The 25355-nt window shown below is 48.7% G+C and overlaps 3 protein-coding genes across 4 annotated transcripts in view; 1 reads left to right on the forward strand and 2 right to left on the reverse strand.

The window, feature by feature from the left end:
• LOC100550208 (serine/threonine-protein kinase 4-like) overlaps window positions 1-54 on the reverse strand; it is a 5701-nt gene extending 5647 nt beyond the window's left edge. Inside the window, exon 1 of the mRNA XM_010722339.2 lies at window positions 3-54. Within this exon, the coding sequence (XP_010720641.1) occupies window positions 3-54 (52 nt within the window). The remainder of the gene's footprint in view (window positions 1-2) is intronic.
• On the forward strand, window positions 30-7017 carry KCNS1 (potassium voltage-gated channel modifier subfamily S member 1). Its single transcript, XM_010722308.2, has 3 exons — window positions 30-156; window positions 2500-3491; window positions 5660-7017. Exons 2-3 carry the CDS (start codon window positions 2526-2528, stop codon window positions 6101-6103), a joined length of 1410 nt encoding a protein of 469 aa, XP_010720610.1. The 5' UTR covers window positions 30-156; window positions 2500-2525; the 3' UTR covers window positions 6104-7017.
• A 1383-nt stretch (window positions 7018-8400) lies between these two features.
• Window positions 8401-25355, reverse strand: part of LOC104913988 (serine/threonine-protein kinase 4) — a 32569-nt gene continuing 15614 nt past the window's right edge. For both annotated transcript variants that reach the window (XM_010722311.3, XM_019622158.2), the window contains one exon: window positions 8401-11129. In XM_010722311.3, the coding sequence (XP_010720613.1) occupies window positions 10971-11129 (159 nt within the window). In that variant the 3' untranslated portion in view covers window positions 8401-10970. The remainder of the gene's footprint in view (window positions 11130-25355) is intronic.

The raw sequence follows: 25355 nt of genomic DNA on the forward strand, positions 1-25355 counted from the left end.
ACCGAGGGCAGGTGAGAGCGGAGCCGGGCCGGGCTTCGGCTGCGGGTGCGGCATCGCGGGGAGCGGGAGACCGGCAATGCAGGGAGCAGCGGGGACCGGGCAGCAGCATCCCGGGGAGCTGCGGGGAGCGGCACGCCGGGGCTCCGGCATCCCGGGGTGAGCGGGGAAGGGAGCGGCGGGTGAGCGGGCTGTGCCGGCGTCCTCATTCTGGGATGCTGCTGGGAGCCGGAGATCGGGAATACCTCTCCTTGTCCCTCCGCAGGCGGCGGTAGGGGAGCCCCTCACACCGAAGGGCTTTCCCTTCACTTCCCTCCCCCCAGGAAGCTCAGGGGCCCAGATTCCACATCCCAGATCTGTGCGCCTGCTGCCCAAAACCTGGGAGCGGAGGTTCATCATCATCATCTGCAGCAGCGCCGGGCTGCCAGCTCTGAGCAGACACCGGAGCGATTGGTAACCCCCCACCCCAGAGAAGGCAGGGAATCCCCCTGCCATCTGCCTCCCAGCCCTGGGCACTTCGGTGGCTTCTCAACGTGCAGCAGGAGCTCACTCTTTGTGTTTCCCAGCCGTGGGAAAACCCCTTCCATGCTCTCCCCTCCCCGTGTCCCCCAGGCAAACCGCCCAAGGACAGGCGTGCTGCTGAGCATCCTCTGCTCGGCGGGCACAGGGATGCTCAGTGACAGGTATGGGGCACTTCTGCATGATGGGTAAAGCAGTGCCTCCCCAATGTTGCCCAAGCTGCCCCCGGTGCTGAGGACAAGATCTCAGCCCCACAGTGCCCCCAGCCCTGCCCCATGGGCACCTCACTCCCAGCACACCTGGGGTGAAGGGGTGCATAGGGCTGGGCTGCAGCTGGGGCTGAAGGTTTTTCTCCACTCTGTGTTCCCAATGGCTCCTCTGAGACACGCCGCTGGGAAGCCGTGCTGAGCGGTGAGTACAGGGCTTTTTATTTGGACTGTTAATCTAAATCCATTGTACCTGTTTGGAAAACCCCCTCGTGCAGTACTCCCTGCACTCACCACATCCCCCCTTGCAAATCTATGAGCATCTCCCTTCCCACCCCCCTGGGTCCCCTCTGCCAGTTGGAATACATATACATAACTTCCACTGGAAAGCCCTTCAGAAAAAGGAAAAAAAAAAACAACAAAAAACATGTTGTCAAGGGAAACTCTTCCAGCATTTCTCATAGATAGGCTCAATCTGCTTTTATACTTAATTTTTGCAGTCATAAATGCATGTATTAGAGATATTTTTTCTCCACAAGGTACATATTCAAGTGAATGCCCCAATTCATGCTGGGCTCAGGCAATTCCAATAGTTGCTCCTTAAAACAGCTTACAGTGTATTTCCAAATGTAACAGGAAGAGACTGGCTTAATCTGTTCCATCATTTATGGAGACGGCAGCGTAACTAAAAGGGAAATTTGCAAATTCACATTACTCCAGACAGACACATTTGTATTCTCTGCCCGTTGTGCCTTTGCAAAGAAACACACCCGACCTTCCCCATCCTTTTGCAGCAGAGAGCCCTGCAGACACCATGAGGTGTCAGTGATCCAACAGGGAGATCACGCAGCGCTGGGTCCAAACCCAGCCCTGAGCTCAGCTCCTCACCACTAAGTCAGAGAACTCCTAATTGCTGCCTTAGATTCCTAGATGAAAGCGAGACGTGGGCAGAAATCATTTGCTCTGTGCAGAAACAAACATTGGAAAGGAGAATCTCCACTGGAGAACCTCATGCTGCACCCTCAGCTGCGCTCAGCCCCATCCCACCCCACCGGGGGCCATTCTTCAGGGCTCTGCTACCTCCTCTCACCTGCTCTGCTCTGAGCTCCACGTTCAATCACAGAGGAGCCCCCACAGGCTGCCCAAAACAGCAGATGTATGGAGGGAAATGTGGTTGTGGAGGCTGAGAGCAAACCCGGTGCCAGTCTGTGGGGCTGCACCCTGCCAGTTCCAGCATGGCCCTGCAAACATCATCACTTGGGCACACAAGGTGAGCAGCATCTGTTCTCAAGGTGACTTGGATGGCAAGCAGCATTTACCTTCTTGATTTAAACCTCAGGTCAGGATGGGTAAATGTACTTCAGGGTATACTGGGGATGCTGCTCTCCATTGGGAGCTAGATCTGCTTCTTGGTGGCAAATGGCATTGCTGCTGTGCAAAAAAGCAGGGCTCCCCGAAACCTGCAAAATGTCAGAACACTGAAATCAGAACTTCACGTTTTGATCCCTCCCGACATACAGGTTCTTATTTCAGGGCCATCAGTGATTCTGAGTCACGTCTCTGTTATGTTTCAGCAGTATAAAAATAAATGGTAATATTTCACACGGCAGGACAGACACGTACAAACACAGCAGGCAGGTGCGTTGTGTTGGCACTTCTGCCGTGGAAATTCCCCACTCATTTCCCCCAGCAGCACCAAAGAACGAAGCCCAGAGCCACGTCCCATTCCCCATTGCCCGCACCCCCCCATCCCAGCCTCTCTGCATCTCCCCTGCAGGTGGAGGAGTTCCCGCTCTGCCGATCATGGTCAACAAGACCTTAACGTACTGGGGTGCCGCCTTCGAGGAGGACCTTATCAACATCAACGTGGGAGGGCTGCGGCGGCGGCTGAGCCCCAGCGCTCTCTCCAAGTTCCCCGACACGCGCCTGGGCCGCCTGCTGTCCTGTGACTCGGAGGAGTCCATCCTGCAGCTCTGCGATGACTACGATGTGAGCGCACGGGAGTTCTACTTCGACCGCAACCCCGGCTTCTTCCTCTACGTGCTGCACTTCTACCAGACGGGCAAGCTGCACGTGATGGACGAGCTGTGCGTCTTCTCCTTCTGCCAGGAGATCGAGTACTGGGGCATCAACGAGTTCTTCCTGGACTCGTGCTGCAGCTACCGCTACCACGAGCGCAAGCTGGAGGGCCGGCACCACACCTGGGATGAGGAGAGCGAGGTGAGCAGCGTGGACACGTCGCCCGATGAGATCTCAGACATCAACCACGAGCTGCTGCGCTACAGCACGCTGCGCTGCGGCACGGCGCGCAAGCGGCTCTGGCTCACCATGGAGAACCCCGGCTACTCCATCCCCAGCAAGCTGTTCAGTTTTGTGTCCATCAGCGTGGTGCTGGTGTCCATCGCCACCATGTGCATCCACAGCATGCCCGAGTACCAGCGGGTGGACGAGAGCGGCGCCGTGCTCGACGAGCCCGTCCTGCACAAACTGGAGTACTTCTGCATCTCCTGGTTCACCTTCGAGGTGTCCTCCCGCCTCCTGCTCTCCCCCAACCCCAAGAAGTTCTTCAGGCACCCGCTCAACCTCATCGACATCGTCTCGGTGCTGCCCTTCTACTTCACGCTGCTGGTGGACGTGACGGCGGGCAGCGACTCGGAGCTGGGCAACCTGGGCAAAGTGGTGCAGGTCTTCCGGCTGATGCGCATCTTCCGCGTGCTGAAGCTGGCGCGGCACTCCACCGGGCTGCGGTCGCTGGGGGCCACCCTGAAGGTAAGCTGCCCATCTCCCATCTGTGAGTGAATCCTCTTTCTACACAAAGCCTTGCAGAGGGCCAATGTAGGAGCAGGGTGCTGGCACGCTGGAAGGAAACACTCATGCAGGTTCTGGCGAGACAGGGTCCTCATCTCCCATGTCACGCCCTCTTGTTGTGATAAGAGATGAAGCACGAAGGCACTGAGCCCCTGACCACCTGTCACTGTGACCCTGACTTCCATCACTGCAACTCAGCCACCCTGTCTGGTCTCGGCTGTCCCCACTGCTCTCCCTCATCCATCCCCTCTGAGCTGATGTACCAACGGAGGGTGAAGCTGCCCCCTTCCCTCCCTGCACTCACAGAGGAACTCCAGCTAAACACAGATGCCAATTAAACCCAGACTTTAATTTTCTCTCCTTCTTGGTGACCACTCTAAGACAAACCCCAAAGCCAGCCCTTGAAGATGGCCAAGCAGAGCAGCAGAGGTTTGAGTTGTGCACAGAGAGCACAGAGCCAGCTGGGACTCACAATGGGGCACCGCTGGCACAGGGCATCCTACCACTGGCAGGTATGGGAGCAAGGGCTGGAGCCATGGCGAGAAGCAGCCCCTGAATAGGGCTACGGAGGAGAATGAGGTCCTGGGAGCATTGCTTGCAATGCAGATGCCTGCAGCATATTTGTTTCTGACAACTCACCTTGGAAGAGCAATTAGCAAGTGGTAACCACACATAAAACTGATTATAGAATTTAAATAAAATTGCACGTGGGAAGGGCTGAGCCCTCTCTGCACTCCACATAAGTGCAATGAGGCTGCAGCAGGGCTGCCCAGCCCACCTGCATGTCACCGAGGTGCAGGAGCAGCAGTGCTCGGCTCTGCCCACCAACCCCACAGTAATGAGGTGGAATGCCACTTCTCAGGGACCCCGAGTCAGCTGCAGCCAGGGTGGACACAGACAGAGCTGATGCAGCAGCTTGGTGCTGGGACTCACCGGGCACGAAAATGACAACATGGTGTTAATCATAATTTAGTTCTTACTGCATAAAGCAGCAGCAGAGGAACAAAGCCTGCTCACAGCCAGGGAGCGATGGCTCTGGCACGGCGAGGAGCTGTTCGCTGCCACCAAAGTGCCGGCAGAGGGATTGCTGCCATTTGTGCATCATAAGCTCTGAGAGGTCTTCGGACCACCTGGGGTTCGATCCAGGGTCTATTGAATTTGACAGGAGCCATCCCCATCCCCCTCTCTGCTGTGCACCAGGTGCAGGGTTGGTGCCACTGGCACTGGGCAGTCTGGGCTCCGGGGAACCACGTGGGTTGTCATCTGCCCCTTTGGTGGCCTGGACATGAAGGTGGCAGAGCTGGAGCTGCACATCTCAGAGGGGATCTGCGTCACCTAGGTGGGATAGGGATCACTATGGGCTTGGTCACCATGCTGGTACCTCTGGCTGGCTTCAATCCAGGCTCTTTGCTTCATTGTTCTTCTGCTGCACCATGCGCATGCAGCAGGGGACTGTAGCCTGCCTTCCCCTTACCTCTGTCCTCCAACATATCCCAGGGCCGTAACTGATGCTCTTTAAAGATGCATGCAGTTATTTGGCTGGGACCTGCAGACATGCTGCTGAGCTCCAGCCCAGAGCATATTTCTTGGCAACCTGACACATCTGTGAAGCTTGGTGCTCTTTGTCCTTCCCTGGGAGCAGCCCCAGAGCTGCTGTGGGGCTTTTGCAAATAACATACCTTTAGAACTCTGATTCCTTTTCCCTAAAGGATGAAGAGCAAGTCAGCAGATAAGCAGGCAAAAAGAGCCAAGAAATCCACTTGTGACACCCAGAAAGGGAGCAAACTGCAGCGTTCCTGCTCTGTCCCCAGCCCTGTTCCAGCTTCACTCCCCACATTCCTGGGCTCAAACATGTGTGCTGCCTCTGGATCCCACCCTGAGCACTCCTACGTCCCCCTGCCACCACCCTGGGTCCCCATCTGCAAGCTCAGATGTTCCCCAGGGCCCTATGGGAATGGGTCCTGGGCCCAGCCCAGGGGACGTTCAACCCTGCAGGGATGCACCTTTCTTGCCTACAGGCAGGCAGGTGCTGGGTGATGCTACATACAGGGTTTGGGACCGCAGAGTGGCAGATCTCAATGCCCTGCGTGCGTTCATCTTCACTCACTGTATTCTGCTTTGCCTTCCAGCACAGCTACAGGGAGGTGGGGATTCTGCTGCTCTACCTGGCTGTGGGGGTGTCTGTCTTCTCCGGCATAGCCTACACCGCAGAGAAGGAGGAGGATGTTGGCTTTGACACCATCCCGGCATGCTGGTGGTGGGGCACAGTCAGCATGACCACGGTGGGGTATGGAGACGTGGTGCCCGTCACCGTGGCGGGGAAGCTGGCCGCCTCGGGCTGCATCCTGGGCGGCATCCTGGTTGTGGCACTGCCCATCACCATCATCTTCAACAAGTTCTCCCACTTCTACCGCAAGCAGAAGGCATTGGAGGCCGCTGTGAGGAACAGTGAGAAGAAGAAGCCCGAGGAGATGGAGAGCGAGCAGGACTCAGAGGTGCTGAGCGAGAGCTCCCTGGGCAGGGGCAGCCCCGACCGCCGCAGTCTCACACCTGGTGCCCTCCCCGCTCCCTGATCCCATGCAAAGGACAGGGGGTCCGGGTCGGTGCAGAATGAGCCCAGGAGGAACGGTGGTGCCTGGCGTGGGACCCACTCTGCAGCAGGACTGGCTGGCCACGGCCCTCCTTGCATTGCAGGTGTCCCCATCCCTGTCCGTGGGGCACCCGCATTCCCTCCAGAGGAGCGGCTGCTGCCGACGCTGACACCCAGCCCATGCAGTACAGCCTGCCGAGGGCTGCCGGGACACGTGGGACACTGCTGGACACAGAGCAGCTGCCTCTGCAGTGTCTGTGTGCTCCTGACTGCTGGTGCAGGAGGAGCTGGGGCTGCAGCCCCTCTCTGCAGGAGGGAGCAGCCTTGCTGCGACCCCCTGCAGGTTCCCGCAGAGTGAACCTTGTGCTGCTCCTCACCAGCTTCTGCCTGACCCCTCACAGCCAGGCACCGGGGCACCCCCATCCCACCTGGCTCCCCACCTGGCTGCGCACATCTCAGCACAGCGTCAATTCCCTCAGCAACGTGCGCCCTGCAGCCACCCAACCGACCCAGAGCCACGCAGACGGCTTTCAGGGCACGGCGGTGGGTGGGGACGGCTCTGCCACAGGGACTGCCGATCTCGGGGAAGAGAAGATGGAGTTGGTGCAGATGCAGCCCCTCTGCATGGGTGGGAGCAGGGTGTTGGTGCTCACATCCGTGTCTTCCAGCACTATCTGCCCCAGCCCAGCTCCCACTCCACTGTTACTTGAACAAAGGAAGGAGTTTCCTCTTCTCTCCATAAATATTCCAGTAGCAAAATGTATTAAAATAGGAAGACTGAATGACATGTACTAACTAAAAAAGCATTATGCAAATCATTAGAAGAGCATGTAAATTAATTTTCTATCTATGCATGGGATGCATACGGTGTATTTTATTAAAGATGGAAGTGACCCACTTGGGAAGCTGGTTCTCTGTGTCACTGCAGCTCCACCACTGCCCATCAGAGTGAAGGGACCACACGTCCCTGGGCAGCAGTTTTCCCGAGAGCGTCTGCGCTCTCATTTGGCACAGTGGGTAAATCAATTAAATGCTGTATCAGGTTATTTCCACATAAATCGCCCTCCACACTCAAAAAGTGATTGATGAAGGAGAGACTGAGTTACCTCCAGGGGATGGTGACTAAGGAGTGACCTTATTAAGCTATTCCACACAGCCGAGAATTGGACAATGCTGCTTAGGGAAAAACAAACTTCATTACTTGTTTCAAACTTTTTTCCCTTTGCCAGCTGCCACAGCCATGGTTGCCCTGACCATGCTCTGTGCTGGGTATGGGAAAACCAGGAGATCTTAAGGGTCGGGACCTCGGGGACAGGAGACCCCCCACCACAGCACAAGGGATGTCCCTGCTGCTGCAACAGCTCTGGGTGGGACTCAGCCTCTATTAAGTTAACAGCAATGAGCTGGCAGGGAGAAGGGCAGGATGCGATTCATAGATGGGATTGAATTGTTTTAAAGTTTTTAAAGAAGTTGGCTGCTTTCCTGGGCTCTTAAATTAAAGGGTAATTAAGTCACTCTCAGTCTGGAAATAGCTGATGGGTGTTTCCTGGTCTGACTATTAAATTTTGCTAGAGTGATTAATGCAATGAGAAATCATCAGCTCTCAAGTCAGGGCTGTCAGCCAACACCGAGAGCATTTATCTGAGCTCCTTCTTGGGCTCTGCTGGCCCACAGACGTAAGGAAAGAGGGCAAAATGAGGGCTATCCATCAGCCATTGTCTGTTAGCCACATGCAGTTCGTATCTCTGCAGAACGGGCACTGCTCGTGGCATGGAAGGAGTGCAGGTGAGGACTCCCCTGGGGTGCAGCCCTCCCTTCGTGCAGGTGTTCTGCAGTTTCATGGTGATGTTGTTGAGAGCACATAAGTGCTCTGGGCTTTCCTAGCTACTAGGAATGCCTGCAGCCTCCCTTCCGTTGGATTCCACACTCCTTCCTAACATTTAAAAGCTCACATCTATTTTATTTCTTCCGGCATTGCTAACACAAGCTGTCTCCTGAATGAATTCTGTCTCTGCCTCAGTTAGTCATCCCTCTGGGACAGATTTAGTAACTGCTCAGGGAAACCACGTAAAAGCCAACAGTTCGCCGTGGAAGGCAGCACCCACTCACTGTCAGCATTCTGAACGAGCGAGCTGAGAGTGCAGCCAGGATTAGGAGTGCGACTCGAGCCTCACCTGCTGTGCAGGAAGGGATGGATTGCCCCACACCCGGTCCCAAAGCACCTCCTGTCACTGCCTGCCAGCTCTGTGCATGTGTACATAACAGTCAGGACACCGAAGCTTTCCGTAAGGACAGTTTATTTGCCCTTTTAAACAAATAAGGCAAGAAATGTTGAGAAAGATCAAACACAATTTCCTGTATCAAACTCAGAGGAATGCAATAAAAGTTACTATTTCATACATATATAAACTAAAGACCCAACACTAGTATATACAAACAGGCAGACCTTACAAAATAGCATTTCAAGTCAGCACTTTATGCCAGTGTTGCTAATTTGTTACAAAAAAGTTAAAGCTACAAACTTCACATTATTAAATCTCATGTGACTGACATCATCAGCATCTCTGGGTTTCAGAAACAAAGATCACCGTTTGTCCAGAACGCTTTCAGCAATGCAGATGGGCCCAAGGAGCACTTGAATGCAGCTTCACAATTAAGCAACTGTTTTGCTTAAAAACCTTGTCAGAACAGCTCTCCTGGAGGGTGTGAGCCTTGGTCTTAGTCGGTGGGGCTCTGAGAACTGAGAGGATACAATGCTCTACAAGGGGATCAAAAAGGGAATTAATTTCTCTCTACTTGATAATCAGTGAAGGATAAACTCCAAGTGCAAGAAATATCATCAAGCCTCAGCCACCGCAAGCTTGTAAGAAAGGTTCAAAGGCAGCTGGGCCAGTTTTACTTATTTTGGTTCATTTGCTGTATTTTAAGACAATCACACCAGCAAAGCAGAGCATCACAACAGTGCTTACATTCAGTTACAGCAGACACAGGTTGCATATTCCAAAAGCACACACCACAATGTGGTGCTTCACCTAAAACTCAGGTTTTCTAATGCCCTACGATGACCAGAAAGTTACCTACACAGTGCAGAGGTAAAACTACTCCCAGCAGGATCTGCCTGACCGATATTACACCCAGCAGTGCACGTTTGCCACGTGCCACATCCCTGTGCCCACCAGAGGTACAAAGCAGGCTTGGCAGAACAGTGCTGCTCACACTGGGACAAACCGATGCAGCCAGATCTGCAGGGGGGTACAAATGGCTTGGTTCCTTTCACAGCAATGGAGTATACCTGTTAACAATAGTCAGCAGTCTGCTGCAAGCAGGGAACAAGAGCCTTTCCAGGCATGGAATGAGCAGCATTTGATTCAGGAGACAGTGCTGTTTAGTTTGATTACCTGCGGGAAGTACCAAGGCCTATTTCAGAGGATTGCAAGGAAACTCTTCTCTCCATCAGAGCATAACAAAAACAAATTGGTAGGAATACGTGGTTCTGTCCAAGTATTTCACCATAAGCTAGGTACACCTAAAGCTGTGCAGAGGCATCACTCACTCTGTGCCCAGATCTGGGCTCACCTCATGCTGCTTCAGTGCACCATCCTCAGTGATTGTACATGCAGGGCATCTTCAGCCACAGACCCATGCTGGGAAATTTAATGAGAAAGGAGCACCCAGAGGGACTGGAAGAGAATGAATCTCTTCCCAGACATTGGCTATTGGGACAACAGCCATTGGCCTCTCTGGATCAGCTTTGCCTCCACTCCATCCAACAACGCACATCTCTGATAACCCAACGAATGTCTGCTTTCTGTTTAACTTTTTGATGTGCTAAGCCTGGCAGAAACGTGAAGTATTGTGAAGTTTTTATTCCAGCACCTAAAGAGGTAAATTTGAAATGAAGAAGCGTATGAAATATTTCACAAACTGCAGAGTCCTTTCAGAGCTCTCAGACACAGCAGAAGTACCAAATTCTGAGAGAGGTTCACCCAACTTCCACCCATTCACACACCGTGCCCTCCCAGCACTCTGCTGTCAGCAAAAGGACATTTCCAAAGGGACAGGCGAAGGAGAATCTGCTTTGTTTTAGGTCAGATCATCGATTGGCTTTTGGCCTTAAGTCAAAGTGGGTTTTAAATTACAGAATGTAACTTCTCCTGGAGGCACAACACACTTCATCTACTCACATTAATTCCTAATGTACATAAGCAAAGGACAAAACCAAGTGCTTGAAGAAATCCCACTCGATCAAAGCACAAAGTGTAAGGCATGGGGCTTATTACAGGCTTTTTAAAAATGAGATCTAAGTGTCTTCCAAACAGCTGGGACAGTCTGTAGGTGTTCTCATCTACTCTCTTCAGCGACTTATCAAAACTTATCAGTACCTTAACAGCAGAACCATACAGTCATCAGCTTGAAACAGAGTCTGTGCATTCACAAAGAACAACAAAAACAATAAAAAAAATAACAACCCCACAACAGATGCAGCCATTAAATACACAATTCATATTAACTTAAAGAAAACGGAGTATGGAAAGGTTCAGTTGAAAAGAGAGTGAGCCATCTTCCATTGGTCTATTTCTATCCACTCATCTGATTTAAAAATAATCCATCTAAAAACAGTAACAGAACTCCTTCGGATACTGCTTTAAATATGTGCCTAAATTAAAACACACCACAAGGATTCTCCACTTAATGGCATTCCTGAGTTCACAAAGGTGCTATGGAAAAATAAATGAGCAGAAGTATTGCCCTCTATTTTGCTAGCGTATTTCAATAGAAATCAACCTGTTTAGTAGTCATAGAAGCAAGGAGCTGATTGCTGGAGGCTGGAAGGACATTCTACCCGTGGCTCAGAAGTTCTGCTGCCGCCGCTTCTTGGCTTCGATGGCATCGAGGATGGGCTGCCGCTTGGACTGGTACTTCTGGCGGATCTCCTCAATCTCCTGCTCCATCATGGGGTCCAGCGCCGACAGCCTCCTCTGCAGCTCGTCCACACTCCACGTCTTCAGCTGGCAGGGAGAAGAAACAACAGATATTGGCATCAGAACTGAAAGCACACACAACCGCAGCGACTTCCGTACGCTCAGGTTGAACGTCAGTCATGGTGAGGAATTCAGACTCCTCTGCTGAGTAAGAAATCCCAGAGCACACACGTCGGGTCACTCAGGTCAGCCCCGCACTGATATAATATGCAAGCACAACTTGTGTTTTACAGTACAGATGTATTTTACCGTGAAGATGTCAGGCTGGTCTGGACAAGCCGCCCGCACTGACTTCACTAGGTGCCTGCCCTTGGCTTAATTGGTTCTCTTGTGAGTGCCAATTTGCTGAGAACTGGAACAGAAAAGTTTTATTCTGCAATTCAAGATGCCAACGTTTGCCCAAGACAGCCTGAATTGTCCACAGCTATGTCCTTTATGTGAAACTGTATACTGGAAAACAAGAGGATTTTAGGATAACACTAAAAATATAGGGATGCTGAGTGTGCTTTCCCCGGGTGCCTGTCCTTCTCCCAACCAAGACAAAATGTCCAGAAGCACATGGGAGGTGCTGCCTGACAGGCACTGCAGCACAGTGGGGATGACTGTCTGCACACCTGCTTGCAGCCACAGGATCACAAATCTGATCTAGTAGTCCAGGTGAAACAAAACTCTTTCAGTATGGGTGTAAATCTGCTTCTCCAATCAGCAAACTGTTCATTAGAAAGACAAAGCACTTCCACTGCAAAAATATACATTATTTATACACATCATGCAACGTTAGCAGGCAGCAGCTTAAGCTGATGTATGTCACCAGTTACCTTTTCACACTAATTTATTACAGAGCAGGTGATCATTCAACATTCACCTCTCTCAGAGTCCAAGGAATTGACAGCAGAGATGTCGAAGTCTGCAGTGGGCAAAGGCCAACAGGCAGACACAGAGTGACAGGGTCAGTGGGCACAGTGGTGATGGGCTGATGGTTGGACTAGATGAGCTTAGTGGTCCTCTCTAGCCTTAATGACTCTGTGATTAATAGGAACAAATCTGGAAGTACGTTAACTGTGCAGACAGGTGATGCAGAACCAGGCTGCTGATCATGGGTTAAACAGAAGGGAGGTGTTGGGGAGGGAGGAGAGGGAAGTCAATGCGCTGCAGGACCTGAGAGCACAAAAACACGTCCTGTGCGTAGTGCTGTGTGATGGCGAACCAACTGCAGACAGTTCATCTGGAATAGCATCAATGTGGCTGTGAATGCCACACTACTGCTAACAGAAGCAGAGAAGCCAGAGGGCAGCCCCAGCTGAAAGGTGCAGAGCGTGAATGCTAACCATGACTGCGTGCAATTACTCATGGCTGAGAAGCAGCGCTCACGCAGAGCAGGGGAAGGGGAGCAGGGATGCCTGCCTCTGCTCCCACATCATCTTCTCACTTGCACACGCATCTTTGAAAGGAAAACCAGGAGTGCTTAGAACCTGACAGTCTCCATTTCACTTTGCTGTGCAGCCTTGCCACGTAAACCAGCCCCACAGACACACTTTCCCCTGGAAATGAAGTTTTTAAAGGCTGGCACATCTGTCTCTGTAGGATTAGGCTTCAGGGACAGCAACATTATTCTCCTAACAAAGTGCCAGAAGCAGAATAAGAAGAGGACAAGGACAGAGCATCCCGCGATGCTCAGGGTGAAGTCTCAGTGCTGAGAAGCTGCAATTAGAGCTGGGCTCAGCCCCAGGCTCAGCCCCATCCCCTCCTCACTCCTCAGCGATTCCTCTGTGGTAAAGAGCCCAAATGCCTTTGTCAGAGCTATCTATTTTCATCCGCCGTGATCAAACAGCAATGACAACCTTTTAAAGGAAGGAATTGCATTTCAAACGTAAAGGCTGATATCAAACACTTGTTCTAAGGCTATTGTCTTACAGTGAAATGTATCTCACAACAGGGAGAGGAGGTAGAGCAGGGAAAATGTTCAAGCAAGGTCCCATGTGCAGCTAGCTAATTGTTAACTATTTGATTAACAGCTTTCTTTCTATGTAAGGTTATGAGGCACAATTTCTTCTTGCAAGTAACAGATCCACAAGCTACCACTGACATTCCTCTGCAAGCAGTTCAGATAGTCACTGATAACAAATTCAGTGCACAGTGCTCACCTTAGCAAACTGCCTCCCCGAGTCACCATCCTTTCAAATCGGCATTAAAAAATAAAAATAAAAAAATCATAAAACAACCCATCCCCAGCATCTGTTACAGTCCAGGCGTGTGGCTGCAACACGATATTCTGCTGAATGCAACTGAACCTGAGCAAGAGGGGAACACGTGAAGGCTCTCTGCAGGGATGTCAGACCCTCTTCCTGCAGCAGGGCAGCAGCACGGCCAGCTTGGGGCCCAGCATAGCAGTATGGTCCCCTACCAGCCCTCCAGCAGCACACGGGCACTGCTGCATTGGGCCAGCCCGAACCACTGCCATAAATACAGTGCTGCCCAGCAGTCCCACCTCAGCTACCACTCCTAGTGCTCCTCTTGCAAAAGACTGCCAAGAACATCCATTTGCTGCATGAATTATAAGCATCAGACAGAAAGGAGCCATTTCCCAGCAGCTGTAACACTCTTCTCTCCCACTATAACATTCCAATGGAGAACAAACTTCTGCCACCTCTCCACTGGGCTCACAGGAACTGGGCTCACAGGAACCCTGAGCACTGCCCTCCTGCAGCTTTTCCCTTTCCCCTGATGACGCTGCAGCTGATCCCAAAATTTAGTGCAAAGCCTTTTCTTTGCATCTCCCCCACTGTGCAAACCACCTTGGCTTTTTTTCAAACACTCTTAAAATTCCTGAAGCTGGTGCCCAACCTGAACCCATCCATCACAGAGAGGGGCTGCAGTTATCCTATCACCTCGCAGATCTGCAGACGGGTGCTGCCTTCTGGAGCACAACCAGAATATAAATGCCAGTGGTGAGATGGGGTTATTTCCTCACAATGAAAACATCTGAGCAGCCCTGCAGAATTACCACCACCAGCTGTGGGTTGTTTAGGAAGCGAACACCAGCTACCAGCCTGCCTTCAACCCCAACATTCCAGGTGGCATCCACTGCTCAGGAGAACTTGATGTCGTCTTAGAAGTTTTAAATAGCCCTTTGAAAAAGTGGCTTGAGCGATTCTCACTTCATAGGGGGCAGTGGGAGTTTGAAGACTGAAATACAGAAATAATGAAACTGCAGCTTCCCACGCCACACAGGGAAAAGACATCAGCTAGATGGGAACTAAAGAAAAAAATAATTCTCGCTTGAGCATAGCTTTTGTTGTTCTCTCTCCCCTTTCTGCCTGGTTTTACACTGCTGTTTAACAATTCTTGACTGCACACCCGGAGATCAAAGCCCCTAAACAGACTCAAAGCATCTCAAATCGTGCTAGCAAGGAGCACAACGCTCTGCATTCAGGCAGGCAATGCTGAGCACGGCTTCAGAAGGATGTCCATCCAAAAGAAGTTATCCAAGCCATGCTAATAGTCAATGCCAAAAGGAGTTTGCTGCTAGAGATGATGAAAATCACCACTACAGTCATAACAAACCTCAGAATTAGTATAAACTTTCAGATTAAAATGGGTTTTATAGAAACGACACACGCACATGCAGACACGTGGAACCTGCTGAGACCATGGAGTATCTAAGGATGTTTGCCAGCTCCTGGGTGCCACAGGAGTTAGGTGTAGGCAGGGTTCTGATTTTCAGAGGAATGTGGAAGTAAAGGCTACATATAAAGGGCCAGACACTCCAAAATCAGACAAGATTCCTCCAAGAACAGCAGTCACCCAGATAACACCACACCACCTGAGAGCCGCTCCAACTACGTAATGAAATCATTAGGGACAAGGAGCAGGAAGGAGCAAGGCACAGCCAGGTTAAAGGAACAACAGCAGCAATGCTATCAGGATGTTTCCCTTCCAATAAATCCTTCCAATAAATCCTAGGGCAATGCTTACGTTTTGCTGTCAGGAGCCGGCGACTCCATCTGACGCACATCCACCTCAACTTTCCAACTCTTCTTTTATCACCTCCTCGAGCAGAGTTTTATTTTGGGGCTGCAGACACTCATTGGGTGCTACGTGCAACTATTTGTGGCAGCACCTCGGAGCGCAGTGCTGCGTGTGAGAGCAGCCCAGGAGCTGGGGAGAGCTGTCACAGATCACAGCCCATGGACACGAGCTCTCATGGCCGTAAGAACTCAGGTTATTCTGGAATTAGCCTTCTGCAACCTGAAAAGCTGTATAAGTGCTGTATCAATTAAATGCTCATACCAAATACACCCAGAGGAAACAGATCACTGAGCACATTTTTTTTTTAAAGCCAGAAAAAAAAGCATTCAATTTCTCAGGCCAAAATTAAATGAAGAGGGTGATTTCTCATGCTAAGCAGTGCTCCGGAGTCTAGGTCTTGAAAATGGTGATATAAATTGGTGTTGGAATAGCATGCCATTTTCCCTTAGCGTTTTTCCTGAAATGCTGGCTCAGTCCCATTTGGCGTCCTTTCAATCACTGATCTAAAAATTAAGTGCCTTGTTCTCATTTATGTTCCCAGCGTTAGAAGGCCTTGATGGAACGTACGAGCAGGCATTAACCACTTATTCACCATAACCTTGTGCCCAACGCAAGGGACACAGCGATCTAAGAACCTGCAGGCACTCCCTGCCCACTTCTCATCCTGACTGTCAGGTCCCCACAGCCTCACACATCTGTCAGTCTGTACCTATGCCACAGAGAGGCTTCAGTAAATCAGAACCCCAGCACCAACACAAATATTAATTACCTTGATTCTCCCCCCTTTTTACCATGAGAAGTTTCATACCGTTATGAAAGCCGAGGATGAAATGCACTCACTGTGGGATTTCATGCAAGATTAAAAATACAGATATTAATCTTTCAAAGGATTTGAAAAATAAGTCTCAGCAGCACAAGCTTCTGCTTTTAATGCATCTTAATTATTTAGCAAAACACATCATGGGCTGCAAGCATCCAGCACGAATTAAACAGACTGCAGCCAGAATTTCTAAAAGAAAGGGGCTGCAGTGAGATGCAGTGAGTGCACATCTGGAGACAGTAGTTTCAGATCACCCACGCTCTTATGTGGACAAGAGATGACTCCATACAAGACAGATGACCCCAACTTTCAAGCAGATCAACACATGCTTCAGAGGCCAAGTCAACCTAAGTCAGTGCAAGGCAAGCAGCTATAGCAGTAACATGGCAACGTGCCTTTTTGGGGAGGACAGGCAGACACTAATGCACTCAGCATTCAATCCTAGCTGAAGTGAAAAGAAGTATTTTAGGAGAAATGTATTGGAGAACATCCAGCCCTTCTCAGCTGGTGTGCCTAGGACAGCTGTATCTCACTTCTGCAGGGATGGAGTTTTAAAACTCCTGGAAGTGAAACATATTCCTGATACACCACCGTAAGGATCCTAGCTATGTGACATGCAGCTCTGCTGATATGATTGCAATAAAGGTGCCTGATCCCAGTGCACATGGAGCTACTGGAAGCCACTGCCCCTCTGGCCCACTCCCTGCCAGGCAGGGCTAGCTCTGAGCTGGGAACTTCTGCAGGACCTCCTTCCAGGCCAGCAGCTCGCTTAGCAAGGCTGCTAAAGCTGTCACAGGACAGAGATGGGCTTCTGGGGAACTGTCTGAGCTCCAGCACTATCTCACAGCAGGAGCTCTTTCACTCTGGCTCTGAAGCAGAAGCTGCCTCCAGCTCAGGATCTGTCTCTTCTGCAGCAAGCTCTCTCTTTCTTCAGGCTTTATTTATATCCACACGGTTTGATCCCGCTGGTTCAGCAAGGACCTTGCTCCAGCACATTTGCCAACTCTGTCACTGCTATTGAGGAGATAAATAGACACACTTCAGATACACATCTGCTCCTTCATCACCCACGAGGCATCTTTCCTCTGCTGGCTGCCCTTCTCCATTCTGCAGCTTTGCCCCGTTTCCTTGAAGCCTGCAGAGCCAGGGGGAGCTTTGCTGTTGGCAGGGTGTCAGAAAACTCCTAATACAATTTTCAGAGGATTACAGCACACACAGACCACTCAGGTTCTGCAGATGTACAGGCACAGAGCAGCATCCCCAGGGCAGAGATGGTCCAGCTGTGAGAGCACCACGCTGCACATCAGCACTGCTGGCATCCCAGAGCTGCTCACAGCCAAGAGCTGCACCTTATCCCTCCTTACTGCAATCCCTAAAAGGCTCTAGGAAGGTCACTGCCAGCACACCCATATAGCAGCTACATAGTGTTATCAGCCTTAGTAACATACAGGGGGAAAAAAACAACCAGCCATCCAAAGGAATCCTTATTGATATGACTGGCCAGAAAAAAAAGGTTTTTTTTCTTTATCTTTTTTGCATTTTAATCTTCTGAGCTCCAAGATTAAATTCCTTTGTCTTCTAGCTTTATTATCAATTATTCACTTCCAAAGCCAGCCCAAGTACTATAAATGCTTAACCTAAACAAAGGGAAAAAGGGAATAACAAATTGTTTTGGTGTTGCTCTGCAGCAGGAAACTTCAAGAGGTCCAAACCTTAAGAACCTTCAGGGACTTAGAAAGTGGCTGAGTAATCCTATAACTACAAAGACAGGTTATCTCACTGGTTTTATTTCAGTAACTGAATTACAAACCAAGCTAAAAGGTCAGCCTGTCTGGACAAGGAGGAAAAAAAAACCAGCAAAAAAGGAGCATCACTTGCTTATAAAATACACTTGCTGACCAGAGATTGGATTAAGAAAAAACACAGCAGGTTCAACCCCCCTCTAAGTGATTATGCTTTAATTTCCTTAAGTAAGAGTACCAAAATACTTCTGGACACGGTAAAATAAATCATTTCACTGAAGATCCTGCTAGCTGTACAAATCAACTGCAAAGTGTGCAGCTGGCCAAGTTGCCTCCCTCTCCCCTTTCTTTTTAAGAAAGCCAATCTGTCAGAAAATGCTGATTCCTTTAAAATGAATACACGTCTCCAGAAATGTGAGGCAAGCTCTGCCTGGAAGGGTACGTGTGTCTGTAACAGATTTCTCTCTCAGTCAAATTCACTCTTTATTTAGGAACTCCTATGGGCTTTTGACTCACTCACTTATTAAAAATCAATGTATTTCTTCAAGATCACTTATCCTGAGTGCAGCAGAATGCCTGCAGGAGCAGCAGTAACACCACAAGTCCGAAGGATTCCTTCATCCAGAGCACACGACTACCAGCAGCCACGAGCAGTAACCACCAGCTGGGGTTGCTCAGAAGGTGAATGCTGTCTGTGTTACATCGCAGACTGAGCGTTTTGCTACTGGAAGACAAAGATGCTGGAAAGAAATTCAGAACCACTAAGTGAGAGTTACTGGGGAAAATAAAGGTAAGGCACAAGAAAAAGGCAAGTGTATCCCCAACCTGAAATTTTCTGCTTTTCCAGGAAGACTGAAGCTGGCTTAGTGAGATACAGCACGTTAAGACACTGCACTGGCATTAGTAACTTATCTGAGTGCATCACACATTGCAGTCCCTAAGGCACAGCAACAGCTTAGGACAAGCAGCTTCATCTTCAGAGACGGGGACTAAGTCATCCCTGGTAAATATGAGCCTCTACTCTTAGTTTTTAATTTCACTCTTAGTCCTTCCTAATCTATTCCCTGCCCCAGAATTGCTTCTGAGCAGGGCCGGCCTGCAGCAGAGCCACAGTGCTTCCCAGTGCCGATTCCCTACAGCAAGTGGCAGAACAGCACTGCCACTGCTCTCCTCTCCTCCGCCACAGGGAAGGAAATGTGATCTGGCAATGTGAACGCGAGGAAGGCGGCAGGAGAATTCAGCATTTTGTGCAGAAAGACTGTGAGGATTTCAAGGGCGTTTTGAAAATGAATAGCTGCACGACCCCAGGAGAGGCTGCCAGCTTTGAAAACAGGGGCATATGTTTGGTATTTCAGAGACAAATATTTTTGCAGAACGGCCCTCTGGTGAATGAGCCATCTCCTTAAAATCCTTGTCACACAAACCCGCACGCTTTGCCATGCGAGCTTTTCTCAAGTGTTTGCTATGACTTAGGCATCTATTTATAATGACACTGTGTGAAGGCGAGCTGCAGAACAAGGAATTAAGCGCTCTATTTCTCAGTAATATTCCTTTCAGACTGTGTGTGCACTAAGTGACTCTTCCTCCCTCTTTCTTGAAGAACAAAGCTTGGGATCACCTTCAGCGCAGCACGGATGAGCAGGGCAAAGCTCCCAGCACGCCCACAGCTCACAGCAAACTCCATCACTCTGTTTGCTGGAGATGCCTCAAACGTGACAAAACTCCCACTGCAAAGTGCTCTGCTGAGGTAAACCGGAGACACCCAGCAGTTCCAGGCACCACACGCCAGCAGTGAGCATCATCTGATTCTTCCATAGGATTTACTCCAGTACGCACAAAGGCAGAAGGCAGGTCCAGAAGTCAGAGCTGACTTTGCTGCTGCACAGAACACAGCTGCAGGCGAGGCTCCGGGAAGCACACATGGCTGGATGCAGGCTTCATCCCTGTCCTCATCCTTCTGTCCACAGACTCCATCTTCCAAGGTGATCCCAAGCAGCTCTACTGGGCTCCTGATGCTAAGCCACCAAGAGGAGCCCTCCTTGCTGAAGACAACCTGAGCAAACCTGCCTTTTTTAGTGGTGTTAACCTTTATGAACATTCATGCTGACAGATGAGCTGCAAGAAGATTTTAGAAGCACTTCCAATCAATGTCATCCGAGCTGCAGTGCTCTTCAAAGGAGACACTGTGCCAAGAACACACCCAGGCTTGAAAACAGATCTCGGGGCATAACAAGGCTGGAGCAGGTTTTCTAAAGAACTCAGTATATTGTGAGATTTTTCCAACGTCACACCTTCAATTATTAATTCCTCTTCCCTTCCTCTCAGTGCAGCAATGCACGCTGCAGCGACCAAGAGCACACAGCACCGAGACAAAGCCAGCACTCACACCGCCTGCCTGGAACACAGCTGGGCACTTCAGTCATCCACACAGCCTTCAGTCAGTGTCTCAGTCAATTAAACACGACGTTAGGAAAGGACAGGCCAGGATGCTGCATTTACAACCCTAAATACTTTTGTAAGAAGTTGATTTTGGGCTGCATTACTTCTGTCTCCATTAAGGGCTGCGACCTCAGCAGTGCAACGCAAACAGCAGCGACTCACTTTACTTCCCACTCACTGCAAGTTTTGTTTAAAAGCCTTATGTCACAGAAGGCCTGCTACAGACAAAAATACAGGAAAAATGAAATTCTGACAGCAAGTCGTAGCAGTAAGTGCTTTGCAATCAATGTCAGTACGCACCAAAGTGAAAGCAGGTGGTGAACAATGACCCTGTTATAAAATGGAAGAGGACAGAAAGCTATTCTCTTCTACAGAAGATAGAAAATACAAGCCACTGCATTATTCTTCCCATTTCAAGTACTGCTAACAAATTATAAAGCCAAAGGTGTTCCTTCTGATCTTATTACAAAGGGAATTGAGAAAGGTTTATGAAACCTACGTGGTATGGAGTTTGCTGTAAATCACAGCAGTGCTTGGAAGCAGCCATGAATTCAGGAGGTTTGTAGCAAGGCTGAGAGTGCCTCCTCCATGCAAACACTACAAAAGATTCAAGACCACTTAAAGATGAAAGGAGAAGGTAAGCAAGCTGTTCCGAGGCTTATTTTTAAAATAACTGTATGTTTGATTAGGAGGTAACAAAATAAACCATTTTTCCTTAATAAAGATGTCACTGGTTAAAGTATTTGTTGGGAAGAACATGCCAGCAAGGTAACACTTCAGAGAAGAACAAATAATTAGCTGAGCTTTAAAAAATTTTGGCAGATGGCTGAAGGAAAAAAGAGGAAATCCATTCAAGGGACATCAGTGCTATAAATCAAGGCAGGTGACATTTAAAACTGTTGAATAAAACATCACAAAAAGCTGTCTCTTTGTATAAATCATACTTCACAGCAGAAATTACATCCAGGCAATGTACTTCCAGATCTTACTCAATTAGCAGGATACACGGTTGGGGTACAGTTTTAGAAGTGAGTTTTCTATTCTGGATTGCTTTCTTTTGTCAGAAAGAAACTTATTTTTGGAGTCTTTCAAAGTGATGATCTCAGTGCTCTCAAAGCCTTACTCTAGAGTCAGCAGAGAACAAACAAACTGATACCTTTCAGTTTGTTTGCATCCCAGCCAGCAATCTGCCACAGCTCTGGCGAACACGGACAGGAATACCTATCAGCCACCCCAGATCTGGCTTTCTCTCTCAAATTGATCCAAATTCTAGTAAATAAGTGCAAGTGCACTTTAGGATTGAAGTAAGACATTTTGAACCAACTGGTGCTTGAGAAGTAACTGGGAAGGGGAGAAACTCTTAAGCAGAAAATTCTGAAGGTTCACTGAGTGCTTGGTCAACAGCCTTAGAAAATAATACAAAAAAAAAAACAATTCTACTTTAACCAAACTTCCCTTTTATTCTACACAAAACCATATATATTTAAGCTAATTTTTGGAACAACCAATCCTCATTCGTCACGCAAGGGTCAGAGAAACTTGCTTCCTTAGAAGATAAGGAGTGTATCACAAGATTCACAAATCAGTAGCAGTTGAGATTAGTTGCTTCTCAGCGAACTTCTGAATGACCTGCAGATCTGCATGCTCTGAAGGATTTTTTGTTAGTGGACAGACTTTCTGGAGCCTCAGCAACCAGCTCAGATTATTCACTTGAGTAATTTGGGTGGGGGAAAGGAGGAACAAAAAGATCAGTGCAGAGACACCTAAACCAAGCTGCTTAAAAGACAGCGGTAAGTAAGAAGGAGATAAAGCTCGCTGGATCGTGTTAGAGGCAGGAAACATTACAAACTGATAAACTAGAAAAAGTCACACAACGGCAGCTTACTCATACAACAAAAGTTCTTTCCTTCCAGCACTTGCCTCACCCACATATCCTCAGCATCCCTTTCTCCTATTGCTAGAAGAGACCCAAGGACCAGCTTCAGTGAAACTAGGACCAATTACTGAGTCTGCTGCTGTTTTCAAAACCTGCAACTGTACAGAAAATAGTCCCAAGTTTTTAATCAGTTGAGAAAGGACAGACAACAGGCAGCGTGGCCATAAAGCACCAACATAAGATGGCTAATAAATGCTACCCAAACGAACGTTCAGAGAAACCACAGGCATTGAATGTTCCAGGTACTGGTAGACAACAAGCTGTTCACAAGACAAATGACATCTTCACAGACAGAATACAATAAATTAGAGCCTTTGGTCATTGCAAAGCAGAACGTGTTTACTGTTATTGATAACGAATAAATCACCTGCCCCCTAGCAGTTCCTCCCTATAAATCACTTCCAAAAGAAGAAGCAGATGCATGCTGCAGCCACTCAGCACAGAGCTGGGAGAGGAAGCACAACACCCAGCAGCTGCACTTCAAACCTGGCCTCCTGCAGCTGCACGGGGGAAGCAGCAGGGCGATGCATGAGCCCCAGCTCTGAGTTCTCAGCAGCAACTCATAGCAGGGCTGAGCAGAGCACAGAGCCTGGTTCACAGCAGCTGCTGCACCTCTCTGGCTTATGACTGCAGCCTACACTGAGCCATCGTGGCCAGCACCCTTCCTGCTGCACCATCCCTGATGTGCAGATGGAGATCCTGATCTGCAGGCATCACTAGGTTGGTATCAGACTAATATCTAACCTAAACCTCCCCTGTCTCAGTTTAAAACCATTTCCCCTTGTCCTACCACTGTCCACCCTCATGAACAGCCATTGCCCCTCCTGTTTATATGCTCCCTTCAAGTACTGGAAGTCACATCTGGGTGACAGCATTCAGGACTGATGGGGCACTCACTGCTGTTTATTTTCCCCAGTGAAACTGGGATCATTAAATGAAACCAAAAAGGTTTCAGGATTGTCACAGGTCCCATAAAACATGAACGTAACCATAACTTCCTAATGAAACAGACTTCCAGCAAAGTGATTGGCGCTACAGTGCCTGAATGATCCATAAGAACCTGATACAGTAGGGTTGAACAGAAGGAGGGCCTTTTGAGCAGGTCAATATTAAAATTAATGGTAATAATAATAGTAAATGATTCCACTTTAGTCACAAGTGACACTGCAATACTGATCTGCTCAGAGCAGTTAAAACTAGGAATAAATAACTCTTCAGAAGTGTTTAAGAGTAGGAAACACCACACAATTAATTCTGCTGCACTATGGGACCACTGAAAGATTAGAATGGAAAAAACTGTATGACATTGTCTAAACAAATCTTCGAGCATTATTAATTTATAATATATGTGACTAATGTGCCCTGACAAAATGCAATTCAACAACAAAAATGCTGAGGCGTGATTATGGCAGTTCGGAATTGCACGCACAACGCAGCCTGCCCATTAGCAGCCCGCCCTGCAGCACCTTCATACTGGGGGTTATTTCTATGTTCTTTCTTACAGCACGAAGTCCTGCCCAGCATTAGGACTTTTTTCCACGGTAAAAATCATGATGTTTTTGAAACATCTTGCAATCAAGCAGGGCTAAAGTCTTTAGAGATCCTTGTTGAAACCTGAGTGGGGAGAAGCAATATCAACACTGGGCATCAGCTCATCCCTAATTTCAACCTCAGAAATCTAAGGCTGCAGATACACCCGGCTGATGCCAACTTAGATGAAAAGCAGGGCATGGTTAGAGCACCGTATTTTGGAAGAACAGAGTTCATCACCTTTCAGAACAGGACCTTTGGGTTTTCTGCTGTACAGCATATGGGGTTTGATCCAACCCTTATCTAACATGACATTGCCTTGTGATATAAATAGCTTCTTATTTGCCTGCTTCAGAGCAACAATTTTAGTCAAAAGGTCAAATGGTTTTACCACAATGGAAAAGAGAAAAATCTTCAGTAATTTAATATTGTCCTTTTTTCCTTTTTTCTTTTCTTTTTTTTTTGAAGACAGGAGACCCCAGGTGCCACTCACAGAGGAAGGAGGGGAATTCAGAACAGAAGACAAGGCATATTTATCTAGGCTGCAGCAGCACAAAGCAGTAATATTTCAATTGTTTCCTGAGGCTCTGGAGGCACTCGCACTGAGCAGCTCACTGATCTCGTCTGCTTGGAATCCTGCAAACTCTCTAGACAATGCACAAACCTATTTTCCTTGGCAGTGCAGAAATAAGTTACAGCTGCAGCCAAGTCCAGGACAGATGTACCTGAAGCACCTAATGCCTGCATTCCTTCTTATTCTGCAAAGCTTATTGCATTGCTGCTTTCAATTACTGAGTATTAATAAACATGATTTTTACCCACAGCTAGCCATCACACGAATTCCTTTTAGCTAAACAGGAGAAATCGTTCAGTTTTAAGTCTTGGATGAGGTTCCACCATGGGGTTATCACTTCCACAGCCCAGAAAAGGACCATTTAAACCCTGTGTGTATTAAATAAGGTTGTTTTCAAGTGTTTTTCCTTCCACAAAAAAAGGAAGCAATGAGGTGTGAAGGCAGCTCCGTTACAAGATCTGCATGCAGGACAGGCCAGCACATTCATAATCAAACCAGAGAAATACACACAGCTGCCTACAAATTATGACATGAAGGTGACCCGGGGCCTGATTTATTCCTACAGTTTATGGTTTGCTTTTACTGCTCACGGCACACTGGTAATCTATGCACGTGGCAATACTTCAGCACTAATGGAAATGAGTAAACAAGGTCACATTTGTGTCAAACAGCTGCGCTGCACATCCTATAGCCTGCACCTACAGCTTGCTGGGTGCTGGGTGGAGCATATCCTTCTTGCTGGAAACAAGGGCAACTGCTGAACATCACCCAAATTAGAAAGACAAAATAGTTACAGCACATTTTCCCTTGGGCCATGTCTTCTGCAGACCACAGAAAATTTTTAAGACGCTGTCTTTCCAGGGAAATGCCACACATCAAAAAATAATTATTTATCATTAAATTAAGTTACAGAATGTAAAGTCAGCGAGACACACCGGGCACCTCGCTAGACTGGAAGCGTGTGCTTGGCCCTTGCCGTACACAGGCTGACAAGGCAGCTTGCAGGTTATTTTTGCAAAGCATGTCCACACAGCCAGTTTGAGCCTTCAGGCTAAGCATGACGTAGTGCAAAGGACTACAGAGAAAGAGTGCAGCAGGTCCCCTCTGCCAGCTGCTCTTCCTAGTCTAATAACAAAATCAGAGATGCAGAAGCAAGAATTACAGAACATACATAACAACAACA

Source organism: Meleagris gallopavo, chromosome 22 (assembly GCF_000146605.3).
Source record: "Meleagris gallopavo isolate NT-WF06-2002-E0010 breed Aviagen turkey brand Nicholas breeding stock chromosome 22, Turkey_5.1, whole genome shotgun sequence".
NCBI classification, from domain to species: Eukaryota; Metazoa; Chordata; class Aves; order Galliformes; family Phasianidae; genus Meleagris; species Meleagris gallopavo.